The sequence below is a fragment of the Pezoporus flaviventris genome, unplaced genomic scaffold, assembly GCF_033815535.1.
Source record: "Pezoporus flaviventris isolate CSIRO_AGI_PZ_B2104156 unplaced genomic scaffold, CSIRO_AGI_Pfla_v1 ptg000116l, whole genome shotgun sequence".
In the NCBI taxonomy this organism is placed as follows: Eukaryota; Metazoa; Chordata; class Aves; order Psittaciformes; family Psittacidae; genus Pezoporus; species Pezoporus flaviventris.
This window is the reverse complement of record NW_026892664.1, coordinates 215540-239205: the sequence shown is the minus strand read 5'-3', so window position 1 is coordinate 239205 and position 23666 is coordinate 215540. Positions and strand designations below refer to the sequence as shown.

Here is a 23666-nt window from a genome sequence, read left to right as displayed (position 1 = left end):
TGGGCTGGGACAGCCCTGTTGGCAGATCCTCTGGTGTTGACCAACCAGGTGGCCTTTGGTAAATGTGTATCCCAATGCTTGAAAGTTCCCCCACCCATTGCTCTCAGTGTAGTTTTTAACAGCCCATTGTACCGTTCGATTTTCCCAGAGGCTGGTGCATGGTAGGGGATGTGATATACCCACTCAATGCCATGCTCTTTGGCCCAAATATCTATAAGGTTATTCCGGAAATGAGTCCCATTGTCTGACTCAATTCTCTCTGGGGTGCCGTGTCGCCACAAAATCTGTTTCTCAAGGCCCAGGATGGTGTTCCGGGCAGTGGCATGGGGCACAGCGTATGTTTCCAGCCACCCGGTGGTTGCTTCCACCATGGTAAGCACATGGCGCTTGCCTTGGCGGGTTGTCGGCAGTGTGATATAGTCAATCTGCCAGGCCTCCCCATATTTATACTTCAACCATCGTCCTCCATACCAAAGAAGCTTTAACCGCTTGGCTTGTTTAATTGCAGCACATGTTTCACACTCATGAATAACCTGGGCAATAGTGTCCATTGTTAAGTCCACCCCTCGGTCACGGGCCCATCTATATGTTGCATCTCTGCCCTGATGGCCTGAAGTGTCATGGGCCCACCGGGCCAAAAATAATTCACCTTTATGTTGCAAATCTAAGTCCATCTGAGCCACTTCAATCTTAGCCGCTTTATCCACTTGTTGGTTGTTCTGGTGTTCCTCAGTGGCCCGACTCTTGGGTACATGGGCATCTACATGACGTACCTTCACCACCAGGTTCTGCACCCAGGCAGCAATATCTTGCCACAGTGCAGCAGCCCAGATGGGTTTACCTCTGCGTTGCCAGTTGCTCTGCTTCCATTGCTTCAACCACCCCCACAGGGCATTTGCCACCATCCATGAGTCAGTATAGAGATAAAGTACTGGCCACTTTTCTCGTTCAGCAATGTCCAGGGCCAGCTGGATGGCTTTCACCTCGGCAAATTGACTCGATTCACCCTCTCCTTCAGCAGTTTCTGCAACTTGTCGTCCAGGACTCCATACAGCTGCCTTCCATCTCCGATGCTTTCCCACAATACGGCAAGAGCCATCAGGAAACAAGGCATACTGCTTTTCACTTTCTGACAGTTTATTATATGGTGGGGCCTCTTCAGCACGCACCACCTCCTCCTCTGGTGACATTCCGAAATCTTTGCCCTCAAATCCGCCGACATTCTTTTCCTTTTGAAGGTGCTGGATAGTGTTGAACAAGGCCCTGTAAGCATAGGCCAAGCCCCAGCACGTTGCCGTGATTTGTCCATCTCTGGTATGGCCAGAATGACCACACACCTCATTTAAGTGTTTTACTAATTCTTCTGGATTTTGCAGTTGTTCGATAGTGAAATTCCAAAATACTGGAGGGGCCCACTGACCTAGATACTTGCCCATACTATCCCACACACCCTGCCACTCATGGCTGTCCAGCCTCAGGGAAAATCTCTCGGTCCTCCTACATCGTCTTTTGACCCCAGACAAGACCCAAACCTGAATCTGCTTAACTCTTGAAATCAGTAGTGGGCAAAACACACTCTGTATGCATGTTAGCATGGTGATTCCCATCACCATCAGCAAACAAGTCTCAGCAGCATTAAAAGGCCATTCAAAAAATTCAAAACTCTCAAATGTAAATGGTCTGGGGGGACGACTAGGAGGGTAAAAGGATGTCTCCTTCAAAGGTTGAGCACCTGAGAAGGAGAAAAAAGATGTGTAATTGCTAAGCACCTCCATCATATACCTCCCAAAGTATAAAGGTGGTGACCACACTGGGAACATAAGCCAGATCAGTTTCATGATCAATGATTCTATTGTATTACAAGTCATTACCATAAAGTACAATGGGATAAAAACCTTAGCCCAAGCCCCACACTTGAAAAACACTAATACAGCCAATACCGGATGGACGTAAGATATGGTATACTGAAACTGTGAGATCAAGAGGAAAAACCTTGAGAGCCAATAAATCAGCATTGTGACGAATGACTATCAATCCAGTCAGATCTGTTCTTATCTCAACCCCTCGTGCCCCACGTTGGGCGCCAAAAAGAACTGTCGTGGTTTAAACCCAGTCAGGTAACTTGTTCACTCACTCCCAGTGAGTGGTGCCGAGCTGACAACAATCAAGGTCCGTGTCCGTCTCCCCCCCCCCCTGCACCGGGGCTCTCCCCTTCCCCGCTCCCGGAGGAACGGGGAGGAGGATCGAGAGAGTGCAACTCCTACGGGTTGAGACAAGAACAGTCCAGCAACAAATCACCACCGCTACTATCAGCTAAAACAATGATAAGGGAAAATAACAAGGGAAGAGAATACGATACCACCGGCCAAGAAAACGAGTTCCACCCGGAAGCTCCTGTCCTTCTGGGTAACTCCCAGTTACCCCCCACCCCGGGCATGACGTGCTGTGGTATGGAATACCTCCCCGGCTAGCCCGGGTCAGGCGCCCCGTCTCTGCTTCCTCACAGCTTCACCTCCTCCCTGGCAGAGCATGAGCCTCACAGAGTCCTTGGTCAGGGTAAACATCACTTAGCAACAACCGAAAACATCGGCTTCACCAACGCTGTTCTCAAACTAGAAGTCAAAACACAGCACTGCACCAGTTAACACAAAGGAAAAAACATGACTGCTACTGCTGAACCCAGGACAGTAATCTTATATGAAACCAGTAATAATTTTTAATAAGATCAGACTCCAGTTTTTGGCTGCTTTTATTCTTATTCATGCATATTATAAGCCAGGCTGGGCTTTAAATAGTCTTGTCTAAAGAATTTACTCAATTCCATAATATTCCTTCAACCACTGAAGTTTCAGTTACTAAATGAAAAAAAAAACACTTTCTAAAATGTTATTTCAGATAGCTTGAATAGTTATTTTATAATGTCTATACATGAGTACTAAATATTTTCTCTCTAACTGATCAAAATCTTGATAAAAAAATTAAATTCCACCAGTGTAAAATGTACAAAAGTGCAAACATGTGCAAGAAAATGAACATTGGTTCTAAGGAATATGATTACATCCATTCTTTATATCCCTACACACACACACACTCTCTGAGAAAGATGGGAAAATGTGATACAGACGAAAGCTAAGGAATAACAACAATAAAACTACGTATTTTTCAAAATAGCAATACTGTAATATAAAGCTTGAACCCTTTTCCCTCCCAAAGATAAGCAAAACTTTTAGAAGTAAAGCAATTCGGAAGCATTCCTGAATATCAATGCTACCGCAATTCCAAAATTTGGTCAATAAAATTAACAGCCATCCTTTGAATGGAATATCACACCTCTAAATGAGTTCAAGCTGGTGGTGGTATTGTCCAGTGGAATGCGAGATTTACATTTCACAGCTCCTTACCAAAGTAATGAATGAATCTGTTCTCATAAACAAACAACCCCAGTTTCATGTTATTTCAATGGCTCTCCAACAGTGTGTGCCTCCACAAAGAAAAATATTTATCATGTTTGTGCTCAGCTCCAATTCTAAATGGGACCATAATAAAAGGACACCATAAAACCCATTTTCACAGCTGAGTTTGCAATTTAATGAACAGATGCAAACAACAGTCTTTGGAGATCAACAGTTGAAAAATAAATTAAATAGAAGACTCCCTACATTACAATGGGAACAATTGGAATGGCCTCCAGCAATATGTAGTAGAGTCACAAGGCTCGTGTCCTTGGACTGTTCACAGGCATCAACCTTTGAAGTATGTTATCATGACATCAATGCAAATCAGTCAGATGATTTCAAGGAAAAAGCTAGTTTCTTTCTTTACATGACCCTAAATATTAAATAATTACTCTGCAAACACCAAATATTTTCAAACATATTATACTTGCACCGAGTTGTCATTATATATTTCCTAAGCCATTGCATTCCTTACTCTCCTTTACTTTCCAAAAAATGTCATCACATTCTTTTTTCAATGCAAATATTATAATTCAATTTAAAAACTTCAGATCTTAGAAATAACAGTTTGACACTGTTGTTTCATACAGAGTTTTCCAAAGTGTACACTGGTAGTTTTTGGGGGTTTCAGTGAAGTCAGTGAGAAATTTCCCCTCAACATAATTTAGAATAGTTAATCTGAGTTCTTAAGAGTCAACCTTTTAAACAGTATACTAAACCAAAGGGTGATTTTGCATATTACACGGTTGCAATTGTATTTTAATTTGAGTCTTAGATGACATGCATTAGGTTATTGTCAGTAGCCAGAGATTTCACAAGAACACAGTAATTCACCAATTATACCTGCTTTTCTCAGCAAATTTGTGTCTTGGTATTACTCAGAGTACAACAATACTACATTAGATCAATAGCAAGAGTGGAAGAGAGAGGGTAGAATCTAGATTTGCAAGGAAATTTTAACATGCTTTTTCTGGATCACAATTAGACTACATGATTGTTGATCTTTGAATATGCTTATAGATCATTAATTCTGTGAAGTGGTAACTGGTAAGAATCAGTTATGTGCTCAGGAATATTACCTCTTGAGGTGACCAAAGGTAATAGACTAACACAATTGAATTTCTATAGTAAAACAACTAAACCCCACACTATTAAAGCTATCAGAAATCTATGCCATGACCTGAAGAGCTTAAATTGCAATATTGGGGTCAGGTTAAAAAAAAACAAACAACAAAACAATTTGGTCTTCACTCTTCTATGGCTGGCACAGCCTTCCCCATTGCTACTAGCCCAAAATGAGATTAATTTTTTAGATTTTAATATTGCTTAGGCAAAGTTCTTAAATCTTAGAAGTCTTCTCATTTTGTAGGATCTGGCTTAATAGTTATTTCAGTATCTAGTATGCTAGTACAAAAAAAGTTATTAACACCCCTCTCACACTCCCCCTACTCTCTCACTCCCATAAAATAAGCTCCCCAGTAAAAGCAAATTTTAATGAAAAAAGACTGTACTTCAAAACACTGACCTGGCCAGTTGCCCAAGCAAGGACTCTGCCTAACAACAGACTAAATATAGTATCAAGAAAGAAGAAACTATCCGGGGTTAAAATACATTGTTTGTCCTTGCAGATTCTTTGGATTAATTAAGAATTCATTTGGCCTTTTCATCTGTCATGAGAATCCTCTGATTACATGTATGATTATATTTTGATGGAAGTAGTATAATAACTAAACTGAGCAATAAAAGCTTCAAGGGAAGTATCTTCACCAGTATCTTCACCTGGAAAACATCAGAGGGTTTGAGGGGACTCCTGCTCTCTAGGATAGAACATACTGAGAATCCCAGCATAATTTGTCACAATAAGCTTTACAGAACGACTAGAAAGGCAGAAAACACAGTGATATGTGAAACATTTTCAAACTGCCTACGTCACAAGCTTTATCTGTGCGTTTTTGATCTGGATAAATGAGTTGAACTTTGAAAGTGAAATGGTGAAATACCTTTCCCACAGCAGACTCCCCCACTCATCTAGATGGTACTGCTTTAATTTCAAACCAGTTGTTAATAAAATTAATTTTTAGTCTTGAGATTCTACATGTGCATTTTCAGGTCCACTTTTAATTTCTATTCTTAAAGGGACCTTAGAACCACAGCTTTCTTAGAGTATAGTAAAATTCTGCATGTTATGTGAACATGCACATTGTTTGTGAAATATGTGCTACTTCATGAGTGTATGAATTAAAGTTTATGTAAAGGTGTCACAGAAAATGAGCTAATTGGTGCTCCTCTGAAGTGCTAGTTAGAGTAATTTTTATCAAGATACTCTAATGTATAAAGTGCAATTTTAAAAAGTGATTTAAGAATGTGTACTTTAATGCCTCAGTAATCAAGAATCAGCTCAGAAAATAATGATCACTTTTATGGTAGCACACTTCATAGAGCTCTAATCCCATCAGATGGTATTTTAAACACTGAAAGTAATGTCAATTTCTCCCCAAAGTTATTTCACATTGCTTTTTAATTAAAATATGACTTAAAATAATGGGCCCTGAACAGAAAGCTTTAATGCTGGTAAACATCCCTTCTGTGAAGTCAGGTGGTCAGCTGAGCACACCACACACTGCATTGTTAAAAGTCTTCTCGGAATACAAAGTCAGGTAGCAAATTGCTTCTCAGGTGATTTTGCAGGCTCTGCTCCAAAGTCCACTTACATGAATAGGAGCATTTCCATTTATTTTAACAGGCTTTGGCTCAGGTTCCAAGAAATGCGTTCTTTCACTTACATTCCAAGTTAGCACAATTCCACTTAATTACTAAACATTGGAGACCTAACTGGACATTTATATATAATAAAGTTTCCAGTTCTTGGCAAGCAAATATTGATACCTTTCTTTTTTTTTTTTCCCCAAGTGTAATTAGTGCTCATAGCAGATGTGATATCAACAGTTTGAAAGTCTGTATTTTGATGCTGGAATGTTGCACTCAGGCTTGCTGGAGTTGATGGTTGATTTTCTCATCAATAACAGCATGAGGAAGGATACTTAACCATACCTGAGTTCTTGAGATTTTTCATTTGTTTTCATTGTGCAAGTCTATTATTGTCAAAATGTGAGGTTTTATCAGACAAATTCAACCTACCGTTTGATGCATGTTGTATGTCAAATCCACAAATTACATGACTCTGATACAAGCTGAGTCTCTACTGAGATATATACGGACATTTACAGATCTTAGAGCTACCACTTCAGTCACAAGCAGAGCAATCAATATCTGTATCAGGCATACTACAAAGGGAAACCATGGCCAAATGTTTGAGGTTTCATATGATTTTTTTTAGCTATGATTTTTTTAAAGTGTTCACTTTAACAATCATACATCTTAGTATTTCCAACAGTTGTTTGTAAAACATTTCACACATGAAGAATAAACATGATTTTGATGCAAAATTACTCTTATTCTAAATCTAATTTGACCTTCACAAGCTTTTGCAGATTCTTCATATACTAAAACTGAAGCGGAAAGCAAGATTTAATAAAGATGTCATCAACTACCCCATCACTTCCTTAGTTTTGAGGTCACTTTATGCAGGACTAATATGTAGCAGAAAAAAGAACCTAATCTGAATGTGGAATACTAGCTGATAATGATTCTGGAAGACTGACATCCTGCCCCCTTCCCTTCCTCCTTCCTGTGTGTTCAATCTATTTTGATGACAAATTGAAGACACCTTTTTACTCCTGAATTTTCTTCACGTTATGGAGTTTCCTTCTGTCTCAGGTTTGTTATATCAACTTTCTATGAAGGGTTTGCCAGAAAACAAACAGGAAAAAAAAAACAGTATCACATTCAAAGAACTTGCCCTAAATATTTAGCAGTTTCTAGCTGTTAGCTGAAGCCTTTTTCGTGCAAGAGATTGTTGTTGGAGACAGACTTACACTGTAAACTGGACAAACTTGTTATTCTGAGACAGCAGCAATTCCCCAAATATTTCCTAACCCAAGATGAACAGACGAGCTATTTATAGCTTTTCACACATGCACAAAACCTAATTCTCATCTCAGTCGGTATGAAAAGTCTAATGCTTTTAGTGACAGAGAATTTGATCATTCATGAGTTGCAAACACAGTGTTAATTGTAGAAACGGTTGGGCTGATTCAAAGGAAGTTCACAGTATCAATATCAGTATAAAACTGAGGTCATAATTTGACTCCTTCACTGTAATAAGGATGGTAAACCCTTTACCAAAAAACCTTATTAAAGTAAACCTTAGAATTGAGAAATATTCATAGCAATAAAATGTAATAATGCAACTGCCTTAAGGATTGTATGCTTTATGCTCAACAATAATAACCCCACTTTCCATCATTTGCATTGGTCATTAAACATAAAGCTAAAAGCAAAAGGCAAAAATCAAATTCCTTAGGATTCATTTTCTTTCTCTACTGCTGGATTCATCAAGTAATCATTTGTCCTGGGTTCAGCAGTAGCAGTCATTTTTCTCCTCCTTGGTAGCTGGTGCAGTGCAGTGTTTTGACTTTCGGCTCGGGAACAGAGCTGATAACAAGGATGTTTTGGTTTGGCCAAGGACTTTGTGAGCCTCATGCTCTGCCAGGGAGGAGGGGAAGCCGGGAGGAAGCAGACACAGGACACCTGACCCAAACTGACCAAAGAGGTATTCCATACCACAGCACGTCATGCCCAGGATGTAACTGGGAGTTAGCCGGAAGGGCCGGGAGGCTGCAGGGTTGGAAGAGGGTCGGTGCTTGGTCGGGCTTGGTGGGCGAGTTATCGGTTGGCTGGTGGTGAGGTGTTGTATTCTCTTCCCTTGTTATTTCCTTTATCATTATTGGTGTTAGCAGTAGTGATTTGTGTTATACCTTAGTTACTAAACTGTTCTTATCTCAACCTGTGGGAGTTGCATTCTTTTCGATTCTCCTCTCCGTCCCTCCGGGAGCAGGGGGAGGGAAAGAAGGGGGGGGAGTAAGTGAACGAGTTACCTGACTGGGTTTAAACCACGACAGTTCTTTTTTGGCGCCCAACGTGGGGCACGAAGGGTTGAGATAACGACAGATCTGACCGGATTAATAGTCACTCATCACAATGCTGATTTATTGGCTCTCAGAGTTGTTCTTGTTGATCTCACAGCTTCAGAATGTTGTAACTTACTTAGAGCCGGTATTTGCTGTGTTAGTGTTTATCAAGTGTGGGGCCTGGGCTAAGGTTCTCGTCTCACTGTGCTTTATGGCAATGACTTGTAATACGGGTGGGCTCCAGCAGCAGGGCGGGACGGACGTGGCCGTGGACTTGTACCTGGCCGTCCGGCTGCTCTTCACCGTCCTGGCCCTCACCCTACTCTCCATCTTCGTGAGGCTGCGGGGAGCCGAGGGGGAGCGGCCCCGGGAGCCGGCGGCAGCCGAACCGGCCCGGGAGAGCGGCCCCGGGGACCAGGCGGCGGCGGGAGCGGGGCCGGAGGCCGCGAGGGGACGGCTGCCGGTGAAGGAGGCCGGGGCGGTCGAGGAGCGGAAGGAGGCGGTTGCCGAGCAGCAGGAGAAGGCGGCGGAGGAGCCGAGCCCCGCGGCCGAGCTGAGCCCCGCGGAGGAGCCGAGCTCCGCGACGGCCGAGAGCATTCCCCGGCAGCCGCCTGCCGAGCCCCAGGAGGATGCAGGAGACCACGCAGCATTTCCCAGCAAGGCAGAGGAGGAAGATCTGGACTCAGGAAAAGAGAAGCTGGTGGTGGGAGAGCCGGCAAGCACAGCAGCTACACCAGCCCCAGTGACAAGTACAGCAGCATCAACTGAGAGTTCTGAAGGTTCTGAATGGCCTTTGGGTATCCTTGGGACCTGCCTGCTGACTGTGGTGGGGATCAGCATGTTGGCACACACACAGGCTGTGTTCTACCCACAACCATTTTGTCTGATCTCAGAAGTTAAGCAGAGTCAGGTTTGGGTCTTGTCTGGGGTTAGACGACAATATAGGGGGACCAGGAGATTTTCCCCAAAGCTGGAGAGTCATGAGTGGCAGGGTGTGTGGGACAGTATGGGCAAGTATCTAGTCCACTGGGCCCCTCCAGTGCTTTGGAAGCATCAGAGATGGAAGGCAGCTGTATGGAGTCCCCAGCAGCAAGCTGAAGAAACTGCTGAAGGGGACAGTGAATTATTTTGAGCCTGGTGGGCCCATGGCACTTCAGGCCATCAGAGCAGAGATGCAACATAGAGATGGACTCATGATCGAGGGGTGGACTTAGCAATGGACACTATTGCCCAGATTATTCACGAGTGTGAACACTGCACACAGTCTCTCCTGCTCTGTAAGACTGTTACAAGAGATGGAGCCTGGCATCATGGACCAGATGGACTCAGCAGCTTTATAGCTACTGGTCCATGCACTAAGATAAGAGTGATGGTATATTGAAAATGTGGGAACTGAGCATGACGTGAATGGTATGGAATAAGGGGTGGATAATGTCCTGGGTTCAGCAGTAGCAGTCATTTTTCTCCTTCTTGGTAGCTAGTGTACTGCAGTGTTTTGACTTTCAGCTCGGGAACAGAGCTGATAACAAGGATGTTTTGGTTTGGCCAAGGACTTTGTGAGCCTCATGCTCTGCCAGGGAGGAGGGGAAGCCAGGAGGAAGCAGAGACAGGACACCTGACCCAAACTGACCAAAGAGGTATTCCATACCACAGCACGTCATGCCCAGGAGGTAACTGGGAGTGAGCCGGAAGGGCTGGGAGACTGCAGGGTTGGAGGAGGTATCGGTCGGAGCTTGGTCGGGCTTGGGGGGCGAGTTATTGGTCAGCGGGTGGTGAGGTGTTGTATTCTCTTCCCTTGTTATTTCCTTTATCATTATTATCATTGGTGGTAGCAGTAGTGATTTGTGTTATACCTTAGTTACTAAACTGTTCTTATCTCAACCCGTGGGAGTTGCATTCTTTTCGATTCTCTTCTCCATCCCTCCGAGAGCAGGGGAAGGGCAAGAAAGGGGGGGGAAGTGAGCGAACAAATTACCTGACTGGGTTTAACCCACGACAGTATCCCAGTGCTTGAAAGTTCCCCCACCCATTGCTCTCAGTGTAGTTTTTAACAGCCCATTGTACCGTTCGATTTTCCCAGAGGCTGGTGCATGGTAGGGGATGTGATATACCCACTCAATGCCATGCTCTTTGGCCCAAATATCTATAAGGTTATTCCGGAAATGAGTCCCATTGTCTGACTCAATTCTCTCTGGGGTGCCGTGTCGCCACAAAATCTGTTTCTCAAGGCCCAGGATGGTGTTCCGGGCAGTGGCATGGGGCACAGCGTATGTTTCCAGCCACCCGGTGGTTGCTTCCACCATGGTAAGCACATGGCGCTTGCCTTGGCGGGTTGTCGGCAGTGTGATATAGTCAATCTGCCAGGCCTCCCCATATTTATACTTCAACCATCGTCCTCCATACCAAAGAGGCTTTAACCGCTTGGCTTGTTTAATTGCAGCACATGTTTCACACTCATGAATAACCTGGGCAATAGTGTCCATTGTTAAGTCCACCCCTCGATCACAGGCCCATCTATATGTTGCATCTCTGCCCTGATGGTCTGAAGTGTCATGGGCCCACCGGGCCAAAAATAATTCACCTTTATGTTGCCAATCTAAGTCCATCTGAGCCACTTCAATCTTAGCCGCTTTATCCACTTGTTGGTTGTTCTGGTGTTCCTCAGTGGCCCAACTCTTGGGTACATGGGCATCTACATGACGTACCTTCACCACCAGGTTCTGCACCCTGGCAGCAATATCTTTCCACAGGGCAGCAGCCCAGATGGGTTTACCTCTGCGTTGCCAGTTGCTCTGCTTCCATTGCTTCAACCACCCCCCACAGGGCATTTGCCACCATCCATGAGTCAGTATAGAGGTAAAGTACTGGCCACTTTTCTCGTTCAGCAATGTCCAGGGCCAGCTGGATGGCTTTCACCTCGGCAAACTGACTCGATTCACCCTCTCCTTCAGCAGTTTCTGCAACTTGTCGTCCAGGACTCCATACAGCTGCCTTCCATCTCCGATGCTTTCCCACAATACGGCAAGAGCCATCAGGAAACAAGGCATACTGCTTTTCACTTTCTGACAGTTTATTATATGGTGGGGCCTCTTCAGCGTGCATCACCTCCTCCTCTGGTGACATTCCGAAATCTTTGCCCTCTGGCCAGTCCAGGATGACTTCTAGAATGCCTGTACGACTGAGATTTCCTATTCGAGTTCGTTGTGTAATTAGTGCAGCCCATTTACTCCATGTAGCATCAGTTGCATGATGTGTAGAGGAGACCCTGCCTTTGAACATCCAGCCCAGCACAGGCAACCGGGGTGCCAGAAGGAGCTGTGATTCAGTGCCAATCACTTCCGAAGCAGCTCGAACCCCTTCATACGCTGCCAGTATCTCTTCTCAGTTGGGGTATAGCTGGCCTCAGATCCTTTGTATCCCCGACTCCAAAAGCCGAGGGGTCGACCTCGAGTCTCCCCTGGAGCTTTCTGCCAGAGGCTCCAGGTAGGACCGTTCTCCCCAGCTGCAGTGTACAGTACATTTTTTACATCTGGCCCGGTCCAGACTGGTCCAAGGGCTACTGCGTGAACTATCTCATGTTTAATTTGCTCAAAGGCTTGTTGCTGCTCAGGGCCCCATTTAAAATCATTCTTCTTCCGGGTCACATGATAGAGAGGGCTTACAATCGAACTGTAATTTGGGATGTGCATTCTCCAGAAACCCACAGCACCCAAGAAAGCTTGCGTTTCTTTCCTATTAGTTGGTGGAGACATTGCTGTTATCTTGTTGATCATATCTGTGGGGATCTGTCTACATCCATCTTGCCATTTTATTCCCAAAAATTAAATCTCCTGTGCAGGTCCCTTGACCTTACTCCATTTGATGGCAAAACCAGCTTTCAGCAGGATTTGGATTATTTTCCTCCCTTTCTCAAAGACTTCTTCCGCTGTATCGCCCCACACAATAATGTCATCAATGTATTGCAGGTGTTCTGGAGCTTGCCCCTGTTCCAGTGCAGTCTGGATCAGTCCGTGGCTGTGTTTCCACCCCTGGGGCAGTCGGTTCCAAGTGAACTGGACACCCCTCCAAGTAAAAGCAAACTGTGGCCTGCACTCTGCTGCCAAAGGAATTGAGAAAAATGCATTGGCAATATCAATCGTGGCATACCACTTGGCTGCCTTTGACTCTAGTTCATACTGAAGTTCTAGCATGTCCGGTACGGCAGCACTCAATGGTGGTGTGACTTCATTCAGGCCACAATAGTCTACTGTTAGTCTCCATTGTCCATTAGACTTTTGCAGTGGCCATATGGGGCTATTAAAGGGTGAGCGGGTCCTGCTGATCACCCCCTGACTCTCCAGTCTACGGATCAGCTGATGGATGGGAATCAGGGAGTCTCGGTTGGTGAGATATTGCCACCGGTGCACTGTTGTGGTCGCAATTGGCACTTGTTGTTCTTTGACTTTCAGCAACCCCAAAACAGAAGGATCTTCTGAGAGACCAGGCAAGGTGGACAGCTGCTCAATTTCCTCAGTCTCCAAAGCAGCAATACCAAAAACCCATTGCTACCCTTTTGGGCCTTTGAAGTACCCTCTCTTGAGGTAGTCTATGCCGAGGATGCATGGAGCCTCTGGACCAGTCACAATAGGGTGCTTTTGCCACTCCCTCCCAGTCAGGCTGATTTCAGCCTCCAGCACAGTCAACTCTTGGGATCCTCCTGTTACTCCAGAAATATAGATGGGTTCCACCCCTTGCCAACTTGATGGCATCAGGGTACACTGTGCACTGGTATCTACTAGAGTCTTATACTTGTGTGGGACTGATGTGCCAGGCCATCTGATCCACACAGTCCAGTAAATCCAATTGTCCGCTACCTCCACCTGGCTGGAGGCAGGGCCCCTCTAATGGTCATCACAGCATTGGACACTTAAATCGGGGTAAAAGGGATTATTCTTCGTTATCATTGAATTGCTGAGGTGAGTAGCTCGAGAGAGGACGCCTTGAACACCGGAGCGGGGGGAGATCAGGGTCCAGGAGCCTCAACTCAGAGCGACAAGAGCCACTGAGGGAGCCTCAAGTCCTCGAGAGGACCTGCCCAGGACCCGGCAGCTCAGCTTACGCGAGCAGCTGACTCACACGGGGCGGAGCCTGAAGCTGTGGCACCAACCCTGACTGGTTAATGACCTGCCCCAGGAAGCGCGAGCGACCAGGAGCCCGGCGAACAGAGCGGGTCGAGGCAGTTTGCGTGGCAGTTCGCACCTCCCGCGTGAAGACAGGCTGAGGAAGTTGGGGCTGTAAACCTGGAGAAGAGAAGGCTGCGGGGAGACCTCAGAGCAGCTTCAAGTATCTGAAGGGGGTCTATAGGGATGCTGGAGAGGGACTCTTCATTAGAGACTGTATTGACAGGACAAGGGGTAATGGGTTAAAACTTAAACAGGGAAAGTTTAGATTGGATATAAGAAGGAAATTCTTTCCTGTTAGGGTGGTGAGGCACTGGAATGGGTTGCCCAGGGAGGTTGTGCATGCTCCATTCCTGGCAGCATTCAAGGCCAGGTTGGACGAGGCCTTGGGTGATATGATTTTGTGTGAGGTGTCCCTGTCCATGGCAGGGGGTTTGGAACTTGATGATCTTAAGGTTCTTTCCAACCATAACTATTCTATGATTCTATGAGGATTTGTTCCAGAGGCTGTGGAGCCTCCACCCATGGACATGTTCAGAAGCTGCCTGAATGAGGCCAGGAGCAACCTGATGCGGCCATGACTAGCATGACCATGACTAGTCACTGATGTGACTATGACCAGCAGGACGTAGTTATTGGTCAGAAAGGACATCTAGGAGGTCTCTATTCCTATGATGGGCAAGTTATACACATAAACACATATATATGTGTGTATATATATCAAAACACAATATTAAACGCATTCTAAACTATATATATATAGCACAGTATATTCTTGTGTTAAATGTCAACACCAACACACACAATACTAGTTTTCCTTGCCTCAGTTTAGTTGGGGTCTCAGTGATTTGTAGGGTGGGGAGGGCCCAGCTGCTATGGGCTTTTCCCAGGAAGGATGGAAACCCAAGATCTAAATGGATGAACTGATCTTTTAATGCAGTTATGGAGCAATGGGATATTGTGCATGAGCCAAGTGAGTGAAATGCAAATTCTTCAACAGGTCTGTGTTTGGAACCAGGCTGCTGAGTTAAATCACAGTCAAATTGGGCTTTGCCACCTCTTTTCAGGCAGCTGTAGAGCTTCACCCTTTCATTTTCCTCCTCAAGTTCTACCTTTCTCAAAGCCTTTAAGAGAAGCTCTAAGGAGTTTTCTAATTTATACCCACAGTGGTTTGTTAAAAACAAAGGCAAGAATGTTATCAATAGAGTTTGCTGCAGGAGAGTTGCACTTTGGTTTGAGGCAATGGGGATTAAAGAAACACAAAGCAAACATGGAAACACACCAAAACACTGAAACAACAGGGAAATCAAAGGTAATGAAGAAACCCAACCAAAAATCTTTATTTCCTATGCAAGAAGTCATTCCTGGCACAAATTGCAGCTCCCCCATATCTTGGTTGCTGTAAAATCGCAATGCCACCAGGGAAAACAGTCACCACAGGGTTTCCCCACACACCCAAAACTTCCCTATTTCTTTAGCAGCTCATCACTCAAAGGTGAGAGATGTCCCTGATCCAACTGTGTTAACAAGCTCCTCTGGGAATGGATTTGGAGCTGATGGGTTTTTAGGAAGGAGAAGGCTTGGCTGAGTCCTGGATGGAGATTTTCCACCTGTGGTCACTTGAGCTGAGGCATCTCCAGTGGGAAAAACACTCTTTAATCCAGGGGAAAATAACCCAAACAGGGATGTGACCCTGGCCAGCACTAAGATCTTTATTCTTTTTTTAAACTTTTTTCTTTATTTATACTTTATTCTTTATCGTTTGCATTTTATTTTTTATTATAGATATATTTATTATATATATTATATATATATTCTTATTCTTTACTCTTATTCTTTGTTCTTACTGTTTACTAAAGTTACCAGCCTGACGCTGACTCTTACTATTGCCAGCAGGACATGACAGTATCCACATATGCCTGCTCTTTAGATGCCCATTTCCCCTTCAAAGCTGTATTCATCTACTTCTGAACAAAATCCATTCCTTTTCCTCTGTGATTTTTGTTACTTCTTGATACCATTACTCTCTGTGGTCACCTCCAAGAGGTGCAAAATGGTCACAGGTGTCCCTCTAGGTATCAGAAGGCCAAAGATTTGAAATAACTGTCTAGAAAATCATGGATCAGGATTTCTTATACAACACCACCATCTATTGGACGTTGCTGGGAATATCCACTCCTTTTTATTTTAGATAAAATCTTTTTTCTTACGTGCTGGGAGTGCTTTTTTTCTTACGTGCTTGTCTTACAAGCCAAGTGGCTTGTTCTTGCCCAGGAAACTGAGAAATTATAGATAAATAAACTAAGGCTATCATGTTGCCTCTACAGTTGGCTGATCCTATGTAGACAGTTTATTTCCTGACCATGTTAAGGCAATGTCAGATAGTTTAACAGCTTCAAAGTCCTCTCACATTTAGAAATGATGCTTTAAACCCCACTTTTCCTAGTGCAGTTCTTGGCTGAGGCTTCAGGTTTTATGAAATGTAGATTATTGTAGAATCATAGAGTGGTTTGGGTTGGAAAGGAGCTTGGTTCCAACCCCCTGCCATGGTCAGGGACGCCGCACACTAGACCATGTCATCCAAGACCCGGTGTACAACCTGACCTAGAACATTGCCAGGCATGGGGCAGCCACAGCTTCTCTGGGCACCCTGTGCCAGTGCCTCAGCACCCTCACAGGGAACAGCTTCTGCTTTACATCCAACCTGAACTCCCCCTGTTTCAGTTTGAACCCATCACTCCTTGTCCTGTCACTCCAGTCCCTGATGAAGAGTCCCTCTCCAGCATCCTTGTAGCCCCCTTCAGACACTGGAAGCTGCTCTGAGGTCTCCACACAGCTTCTTTTCTCCAGGCTGAACAGCCCCAATGTTCTCAGCCTGGCTCCATACAGGAGCTGCTTCAGCCCCTGATCATCCTCATGGCCTCCTCTGCACTTTATCCATGTCCTTCTGTTGCTGAGGATATCAAAATCACTCTGCCTTTTAAATGGTTTTTCTCTTAAATATTCTGTGCTATCCATACACAATTTGAAGTGCTAATTCATGGTGTTTTAAATGATTCCTTTCTCCATCAGTTGTTTCCTCTAGATTCACAGATCCCTCTCAGAAAGTATCCCCATTGCACATCTTTACTCCTGACAAAGCCATTCCAGATTTTATAATGAAAGCAAACAAAAAAAAACATCAGATCTCAAATCAGGTAAGGTCTCAACCTTTATCCCATGGAGGTGAAGGATTTAATTCCTTGTTGTTGATATACGTAAATCACACCCATCAGCACCTAAATAATCCCAGGGGAGCAGCTGGGCTTATTTAGGTGCTCTCTGGTGCTGAATTGAATGGGTGAGGATGCCTATACAGTAACCAAGTTCCTGGGCTACTGGTAGATCCATCCTGGTAACCTGCATGGGGTAGGAAACCCACCTTTTGTTACAGAACAGTAAGAGCTAGGCAGGAATAACCAGGGTCATTCCCTACTAGGGCTTTTGGGGAGTAAAGAGGTGATTTCTGTCCTTTCCTGGAAGGCCCTGCAGCCCCCTCTCATATTTGGTTGCACAGTAACGAAAGCATTTCTGATTGAAAAGTAAAGGCAGCTGCTTCAAAATGAAAAGGAAGTTGTGCTTTTATATTTTCATTCTAAGTAGCAGCATAAACTGAGATAAAGGAGAGCTGTATTTTCCCTACACTGAGGGTTGAACACATCTAAGAGTGCTTCCCAAGAGGTAATCTTGTTTTTGAATACGAATATGAGACAGTACATACTGCTATGTACTAAAAAAACTACCTTTGGGGATGTTTGAAGGCTGGATAAAACTCTTAAAGGCAACGATTTTGGGCTTGTATTTTTCAAATAAGACCTTCTAGTGCCATTAATTTTAAAACCTGTTGGGTGTATCCTGACCTGGCTCTTGGGAGCCCTTTGGGCTGACCCTTGCCTGGTCTGACAGCTCCCTGCCAGTTAATGTGTAATCCCCTGACTTGTTTCACCCCTGGCTCTGTGAATACCACAAAGGACAAGGCTCTGGAAGGACGGGTAGATGCTGCATGGGGGAAGACAGAGCAGCATTACCCTTCTAGCTGGAGCCTGGAGAAGCTGGGAGTATTAAAACCCATTTCAAGTGGATCTGAGAGCAAAGAGGAAGAAATCCCTGATATGAAAACCCTGCTTTGTCCTGTGGCATCCACAGGATCCACAGGCCTTGTAGCAAACCATAACACCTCTGCTTTATATCAGGGCAGCAGAAACCATCCCCTTGAGGACTCAGAGGGATGCTGGTGCTGTGAGCATGGGGCTCTTTTGCTTCATATTTTAAACGATCCTTTTCTTTTGATAGTTTGTGCTGTATGACTCTCGAAAGAGCAGCTAACCAGTGCGTTATAACTTTATATATCTGGCACCTTCCCCTTGTGCCTGTACTGAAATCTTGAGGATGACATCCACCATGATGGCTTTGGACTGCCTGAGGGGAGACTGAGATGAGCTCTTAGGCAGAAGCTCTTCCCTGGGAGGGTGCTGAGGTGCTGGCACAGGGTGCCCAGAGAAGCTGTGGCTGCCCCATCCCTGGCAGTGTTCAAGGCCAGGTTGGACACAGGGGCTTGGAGCAAGCTGCTCTAGTGGAAGGGGTCCCTGCCCGTGGCAGGGGCTGGTGCTGGATGAGCCTTAAGTTCCCTTCCAAAACAAACCTCTCTGGGATTCTATGGTTCTATGAGAACAAGCTCACTGCTACCTAACCAGGAGGTTGTGCTGCCAGGTTTTTCTTTGCTGTAGGATCTCAACAGCAGTCGGTTGTTCCCTTATCCATGTCAAGAGTTACATCTTGGATAACACTAGCAACAGTCTGCTTGGTGAGTCCTATTGCAGCTTGTTGAAAGCTTGGCCTAAAAGCAAGATGTTGCCAAATCGGAGTAGGAAAGCCACAAATGGAGCTCCTTTCCCCAGGAATACAGAGATAAATATTCAGTTAACTCTTCAGCAGAGTGTGGACCCACAACCTGCATGGATAATATCTAAACGAAGGCAGCAAGGTATGGGTTTTCAGATTAATTTATCTCCATTCCAGTGAGTGTGCGCAAGCTGCAGGGAGATGTGATTGCTGGGGGGAAGCTGTCGTGTATAGCACAAGCTGCAGCCTTAGAAACATCCCAGGTTTCATATCTGCACCTTGGATCACTTCAGACCAAGCACTTGGTTTGTCAAGCAAGAAAAAGCGAGGGTGAGCCTTTGTTAATTGTGAGCTTCAGGTCAATTCTCCCCTGGCAGGAGATGTGTGTGTCTGGGCAGGTGGATGCTGCCTCAGGGAGAGGATTGAGCCCCAGACCCAAACAGTTCGATTTTCATTACTTGGCTCACATCTTCCAGCTCCATGGTGATGGTTCAGGAGCTGCTTTGCCTCCGGCATCTCTATGTGAGCAGTGAAAAGCAGCTCTAAATCCCCATTAATAACACCAGGAGACCACATGCATTGCTCACAGGACATCTGAAATGAGGAGTCTGGCTCTGGAGGTGGACCTCACCCCTTCAGCAAAGGGCCATCGAATAATGATGACTCTTAAGCATGGCTCTGCTTGTCAGACACCAGCCATGCGCACTCCTGCTTTGCTCCCTGGTGTAACTCTGTAAAGTGATGATTAATGTTAGGCAGGAAAAATCAATGAGGATTTATTCTACCTGTCGTAAGCTGTGATTTTTGGAGCTGCTGATTTCTCCCAGGGAGAACTTATCTTTGATCAAGCCTGAATGTATCTTTTGTCTCCAAGTTAGGCATCGTGTCTAAAGCAAAGTGAGACGAGAAATCCTGGATCTGCACCATCCTACCTTAAGAAAAGCCACATTTGCTCTCAAAGAGCTCCTCCTGGATCACAGAGAACAGCTATTTATTCCTCATGTATCACACTAGATTGGCAGCACCCAAAAGATGAGAAATAATTGCCTTTCCCCAGCAGTTACTCAGGATTTCAAGGACTTCCATGTGTCAATGGCTTGAGAGGAACTATGAAGAACCCTACAGTTTATTCATTCTGGTGTTCCCCTCCCTCCTTTGTCTTAAAATATCTACTTGCTTCCAAGTGTGTTGGTGGTGGTTGTGGTGCTTAGCCAAGACTGGGCTTGGGAACTTGGTGTTTTCCTCTCTCAGAATGAATTTACCTTATATTGATTTATATATATGTATGTGTGTGTATATATGTATATATACACACTATCCTGACTTAAAGTGGTGTAACTGACTGATAGACAAAACCTGACATTCTTAACATTATTGAGGGATTTGGGCCTATTCCACATTTCAATTTCAAGACATAAAGCAGGTAATCCCAGGCCCAGCCACAGGTTAGGCAGAGAAGAGATTCAGAGCAGCCCTGCGGAGAAGGGGTGTCGGTCGATGAGAAAATGAACATGAGCCAACAGTGTGTGCTTGCAGCCCATAACCCAACCATATCCTGGGCTGCATCAAAAGGAGCGTGACCAGCAGGTCCAAGGAGGTGATCCTGCCCCTCTGCTCTGCTCTTGTGAGACCTCACCTGGAGCATTGTGTGCAGTTCTGGTGTCCTCAACATAAAAAGGACATGGAACTGTTGGAACAAGTCCAGAGAAGGGCCACGAGGATGATCAGGGGACTGGAGCACCCCCCGTATGAAGACAGGCTGAGGAAGTTCAGCCTGGAGAAGAGAAGGCTGCGTGGAGACCTCATAGCAGCCTTCCAGTATCTGAAGGAGGCCTATAGGGATGCTGGAGAGGGACTCGTCATTAGGGACTGGAGTGACAGGTCAAGGGGTAATGGGTAAAAACTTAAACAGGGGAAGTTTAGGTTAGATATAAGGAGGAAATTCTTTCCTGTTAGGGTGGTGAGGCACTGGAATGGGTTGCCCAGGGAGGCTGTGAATGCTCCATCCCTGGAAGTGTTCAAGGCCAGGTTGGACGAGACCTTGGGTGATATGGTTTAGCGTAAGGCGTCCCTGTCCACGCAGGGGGGTTGGAACTAGATGATCTTAAGGTCTTTTCCAACCCTGACGATTCTATGATTCTATGAATCTCCTTATAGGTTCAATATGGTTGAAGATAATTATATGTCCCCCTCTGAGTTTATTCTCCTGGGCTTCTCAAACAGGGAAGACCTGTGGGTGATGTGCTTTGTCTTATTCCTTGCCATCTATGTGGTTACCTTCATAGGAAACCTGGGAGTAATTGCATTAATCAGAATGGATTCCTGCCTACACACCCCCATGTACTTCTTCCTAAGCCACTTGTCTCTCCTGGATGTCTGCTACTCCTCTATCATCATCCCTCAAGCCTTGCTCCATGTTCTAGTGGAGAAGAAGGTGATTTCCTTCATTAGATGTGCCACTTAGCTCTTTTCCTTTGCAACCTGTGCCACCACCGAGTGCTACGTGCTGGCTGCTATGGCTTACGATCACTACGTGGCCATTTGTAACCCCCTTCTCCTACTCCATGGTCATGGCCCAAAGGCTTTGCATTGGGATGTTGGCTGGTGCCTACTTAGCTGGCGTGATCAGCTCTACCATACACACGGTTTCCATATCTCGTCTCCCATTCTGTTGTTCCAAGATGTTCCATCACTTTTTCTGTGATGGACCACCACTGCTAGCCCTCTCCTGCTCTGACACCCCTGCCATCGAGGTGATGGTTGCTGCCGTGGTGGGGTCCAAGGTACTGAGCTCCACGGTCTTCATCCTCATCTCCTACTTTTTGGTCCTTTCCACTGTCATGCGGATGCAGTCTGTGGTTGGTCAACGCAAAGCTTTCTCCACCTGTGCCTCTCACTTCATCTCCATTGCTTTGTACTATGGCAGCTCTCTCTTCATGTACCTGCTCCCCAGCTCCAGCCAGTCCTCGAAGTATGACGAGGTGGTCTCCATGCTGTACTCTGTGGTTGTCCCCATGCTGAACCTGCTCATCTACAGCCTAAGAAATGGAGATATGAAGAACGCCATGAGGATAGCAAAAAGTAGAGTCTTTGTCCATTCATGGTTCCTAGTCAGCTCAAAGGAGAGGGCTACCCTGCCCTGGTGAGGAGAACAAGCAGGCTGGATATTGCACCTTCAAGGATGGCTGGATATTGGAGATTGAAAAGGATGGTTGGATATAGCACCTTCAAGTATGGGTGGATATAGAACCTTCAAGGATGGGTGGATAAAGCACCTTCACAAAGCAGGGACTAAACATACTTGGAAGCATGACACCGGGAAAACACGCTTCTCCTTAAACCAAGGCTACATTCTGTGCTGGCATGGACAGGACTTTCTCTGGCTGCAGCCTGAAACCTGACAGTGACTGTGTACTGGAAAGAAAGTTGTTGTCCAAAGTGATTATTACTTAAATATTACTTGAAATTAATATATTTTAATATTTAAATGTTATTAAACATAACAATAAACTTTATTTCAGGCTTCAGAGAGCAAAATGGAGAAGGTGGTGGCTTTGCCCTCCTGGCATCAGACCAACTGGTACCTAAGCTCATGTTTTATATTAGCAAATGATTTCTGGTGTTATTTCTGGTCTTAAGGAAATATCAACTTATATTTCCAGGTATTTCAACTCCAGACCACAAGGTTTGGTCACATGAAATGACAGAGGGGATATTGAGGTGAGCTGTTAAGTAGAAGTTGCTCCCTGGGAGGGTGCTGAGGTGCTGGCACAGGGTGCCCAGAGAAGCTGTGGCTGCCCCATCCATTGGACACAGGGGCTTGGAGCAAGCTGCTCTAGTGGAAGCTAGACAAAAGTAGACAACTACAAGTGTGCAGCTCTCTTCATTTTAGGATAAGGGGGGACCTTATCACTTCCTACACCTGCCTGACAGGAGGATGGAGCCAGGAGGGGCTGGGCTCTGCTCCCAGGGAACAAGGGATGGGACAAAAGGAAATGGCCTCAAGCTGCACCAGGGCAGGTTTAGATGGAGCTGAGGAACAATTCCTGCCCCAGAGGGTGCTCAGGCATTGGAACAGGCTGCCCAGGGCAGGGCTGCAGGCACCGGCCCTGCAACTGTTCACAAACCCTATAGACAAGGCCCTCAGTGCCATGGGTCAGTGGTGGCCTTGACAGTGCTGGGGAATGGTTGAACTTGATGAGCTTAAAGCTCTTTTCCTTTTTGCTCTCCCTTTTGCTTGGCAAATGAGAATAAACAGAGAGTGAATTCTACCGTTCCACTGGATCAAACTCCATTTCTAGACAGTGTTGTTAAATTCATTGAGGGCCTTAAGAAAAGGACAAAAACACCTTTAGCAAGAGAAATAGAGATGACAGCAAATAAGTGTGATGCCATGCAGGCAGTATTTCTAGGTTTTGATGTACAAACCTAATTCAATGATTTCTAGCACCATCCACCTCATTTCATTTCAGACAGCAAAGAATTTCAGTGGAATATGGTAAATTGTGTGACCACTACTATGAATGAAGGTGCTTTGAAAGTGTTTTAAGACGTGATAGTGATGAATCCACACCAAGGGCAGAAACTATAAAGGAATCCCCATCCACTGCTCCACGCCTTTGCTTTTGAGCTCCCTGTTGGCAGCAACAGAAGCCACGATCTCCATGGCAGCCTGATCACACCAGAGCACAGGAGCTGTGGTGTTGCTCATCAGCCTTCAGACCTCCTGTGTGGCAGCCCATGGATTCCCGTACCGATGGCATTGCCTGCCCTGATGTCTCTCCTGTTGCTTTCCTGCACAGAGAGCTGATTGGTGATGGGCAAACATTGCATACATAAACCACCCCAAAATACTCCAATGTGTGCATTACCTCAGCCCATAGACCTGCAGCCTCTGCCAGGCCCATGGTGAAACCCGGAGCCGTGGCTGAGCTTTAGGGCTATCCTTGAGACACATAATAACCTAGGCTGGAGGGAGAAGCTCCATGGCTGGATTCAGTTAAGTCAGGATCAAAGTGGTTTGCTCATTTCTTAACAACACACAACTAGCAGGCACCCAGGGTCAATCAGCTGAATCCTGCTTTGTTCCCAAAGCTTCCTGATAATTCCCTGGTTATTATTTAACCCAGATGACAGTTGTT

At 45.4% G+C, this 23666-nt stretch overlaps 1 protein-coding gene and 1 pseudogene across 1 annotated transcript in view; one reads left to right on the top strand and one right to left on the bottom strand.

Annotated features, from left to right (window-relative positions):
• Nucleotides 1-18086, bottom strand: part of LOC133282231 (olfactory receptor 5AP2-like) — a 44131-nt gene extending 26045 nt beyond the window's left edge. The window contains exon 1 of the mRNA XM_061478284.1: nt 18060-18086. Within this exon, the coding sequence (XP_061334268.1) occupies nt 18060-18086 (27 nt within the window). The remainder of the gene's footprint in view (nt 1-18059) is intronic.
• Nucleotides 18087-20689: 2603 nt separating this feature from the next.
• Nucleotides 20690-21747, top strand: LOC133282230 (olfactory receptor 5G9-like; annotated as a pseudogene).
• Nucleotides 21748-23666: the final 1919 nt, after the last annotated feature.